The sequence below is a fragment of the Orycteropus afer genome, unplaced genomic scaffold (genome assembly GCF_000298275.1).
Source record: "Orycteropus afer afer isolate SDZICR_OR568_19922 unplaced genomic scaffold, OryAfe1.0 scaffold00053, whole genome shotgun sequence".
Lineage (NCBI taxonomy): Eukaryota > Metazoa > Chordata > Mammalia > Tubulidentata > Orycteropodidae > Orycteropus > Orycteropus afer.
Window position 1 is genome coordinate 11935982 of NW_006921640.1, and position 2574 is coordinate 11938555.

A 2574-nucleotide genomic window follows, 5' to 3' on the forward strand; every position below is an offset into this window, starting at 1 on the left:
TGACAGGAATTAACCTGCGCGTTGCTACATTAAAAAATGCAAAGTTGAAGAACTGTAACCTGAGAGGAGCAACTCTGGCAGGAACTGATTTAGAGGTGAGTCCCCAGCTTGTAAAAAAGTTTGTGTTTATCAAGAATTATGGAGTATCTCATGCAAATCTTATTGAAATCATAAAGTACTTGACTAGTAAAAACTTCCAGGAATGTGCCAGCATTTGCCAAGTTGGAGGAATGGTTTTCATTTTCAATTGCTTATTTAAACAAATTTGAATTAAAGAGCAGACTTTAGTTACATAAGTAATTGATGCCAGTTTTGGATTTGAAGATTGATCTCACAATCTAAATTGATTCTATTTCTCTCCTTTTCTTAGGTCTTTCTCAGGTAAATAGATTTGATAATGCTTTATTAATCTAATTTATTGACATATTTCTTCAGTTTTAATCCCAAATAGAATTTTGCTTTTTAATTTCTGACAATGGGGCCAGACTATTTCTTTAACTACTTAAGAAATGTAAATGATACCCAGGTTTGAAAACAGGTTCAGGAAAAGCCCATTCTAAATTGGCATCCTATTCTATTTTGAATCTTGAAGTTTTACTTTTGTCCAGTTATATTTTTCATGAGAATGGTATTCTATATGTCCTAATTTGCAAATTTACCTAGTAGACAAGACTTTGAGAGCAGTTGATAGCTCTGTATCACTGCTATCCAGTGCCACTTGGCAGTATCTAGTTGTGCTGGTCAGTACCATAGGTACCAGCTACATAGGGCTGTTGAGGACTTGTGTAACTGAGAAACTGTATATTTTATTTTATTTTATGTTAATTCATTTAAATGTAAATAGTCACAGATGGCTGGTGGCTACCATATTGAACAGCACAGCTCTATAGAAGAAAATCTGGCATATATACAGGCAACAGTATGTCAAATTTTAGTTTGTGGTTTTTGATAGCTCTCAGCACCCTGAGATAGATAGATCTAGCAAGCCTCTTTAAATTTGGAGACTAAAAGAACCAGCCTGAGGCTGAAGGTATAATCTTACTATGAACATAATTATTAATTTTTTTTATTATCATTGTCACCTGAGATTACATGTACTTTTTCCCTTGGTTCAGTTACCATATAGTCAGTTCTTAAGCAGCAAAAGCCTTTCTCTCTCCAGCTGATTGAAAAGACTGGTCAAGTTGACTGTTATGGGGCAAGTGTGGACATTCTGTTCTCTTGAGGCAGTATGCAGCCACCCTTCTCTCTAAACACCACCCACCAGGACCCCAAGAACTTATCCAGAACTCCATCTTATCTTTCACTCTAGTGGTGGTGGTAATACTACTGTATACATTTATCAGAACTCATTGAATTATACATATAAATTTGAGATTTTAAAAAAGGCAATTCCCTGCTGTACAAATGTTAGAGTTAGGGAATGGAAAAATATATTACACAATTCATTTATTAAGTAAAATCTATTTTTCTCAGATAGTTTTTAGTCGCTCTCTTTTCCTAACTTTTGATATTGTGGTTGGATAGAAATTGTAGTAAAATTGCTTAGAAAATATTAGAGTGGAATCCATTCTGGATTTTAAATGCCTGATTCTAAAATGTAGGAGCAGAAGGGACGTACTTCTTCTTTAACCTTTGTTTATATACGTTTTTGGTGATCAGTGTGAACATCAACTAGAGATAACAAATACAGAAAGAAGAAAATCTGACTAAATTTAGGCTATATTATGGTCAGGACTTTTCAGGAAGTTAGTTGGGTTTCATTATATAGGAGCATTTTCCTGAGGTGTATCAGAAATTGTTTTGACAGGAATTACGTAAGACCTGAATATGTATATTAGTTATATGGATATTGTTTTGTCTTGCAGAACTGTGATCTGTCTGGGTGTGATCTTCAGGAAGCCAACTTGAGAGGTTCTAATGTGAAGGGAGCTATATTTGAAGAGATGCTGACACCGCTACATATGTCACAGAGTGTCAGATGAGAATTTCTGGGGCTGGAGGAAGATGTCCAAGATGAGAAATGTTTTCCATATCACTTTTCTTTCTCCACCCACTCAGTTATCTAGAAGAAATAACTGTAAGGGACTGAAAAAATATTTAGAAGATTATACTTGTTCTCAGTGGTGGATAAGGGGAAAAAATGACTTTTTTTCCCACATTCTGATTATAAAGGAGAAGCACTCGTTGTAATAGATGTAGGGAATCTGGATGATATTGCTGCCTTTTGAATGAATGAGGTAGGGAGATTTGCCTGACTTTATGACTAGGAATAGTATCTGTTACATTTGCTTTTAAATAGGCATGACATGGACATACCATCTTGGTTTGAGGAGTTTAATTTATGAAAAGCACAATATATGCAATTATATTTATTGAATATCTAGATGCAGTATGGGTATTTAAATTGTTAAACTTTATGAAAATTTTGAAAAGGTTGTTCAGGTTTATAAATAGCTTTAGTGATGTTTCCCCTACTTTAAGTACCTGTCACACTGTATCGATATGGTGGGAGCACGCCCCAAGGCTCTCTTCAGGTTCATTTCTATAATGTTTACTTTTTAGACCAATAAC

The 2574-nt window shown here is 34.7% G+C and overlaps 1 protein-coding gene across 1 annotated transcript in view; it reads left to right on the forward strand.

Moving 5' to 3' along the window:
* Positions 1-1985, forward strand: part of KCTD9 (potassium channel tetramerization domain containing 9) — a 34726-nt gene extending 32741 nt beyond the window's left edge. Inside the window, exons 11-12 of the mRNA XM_007938780.1 lie at positions 1-95; positions 1869-1985. Of these exons, the coding sequence (XP_007936971.1) occupies positions 1-95; positions 1869-1985 (212 nt within the window). The remainder of the gene's footprint in view (positions 96-1868) is intronic.
* Positions 1986-2574: the final 589 nt, after the last annotated feature.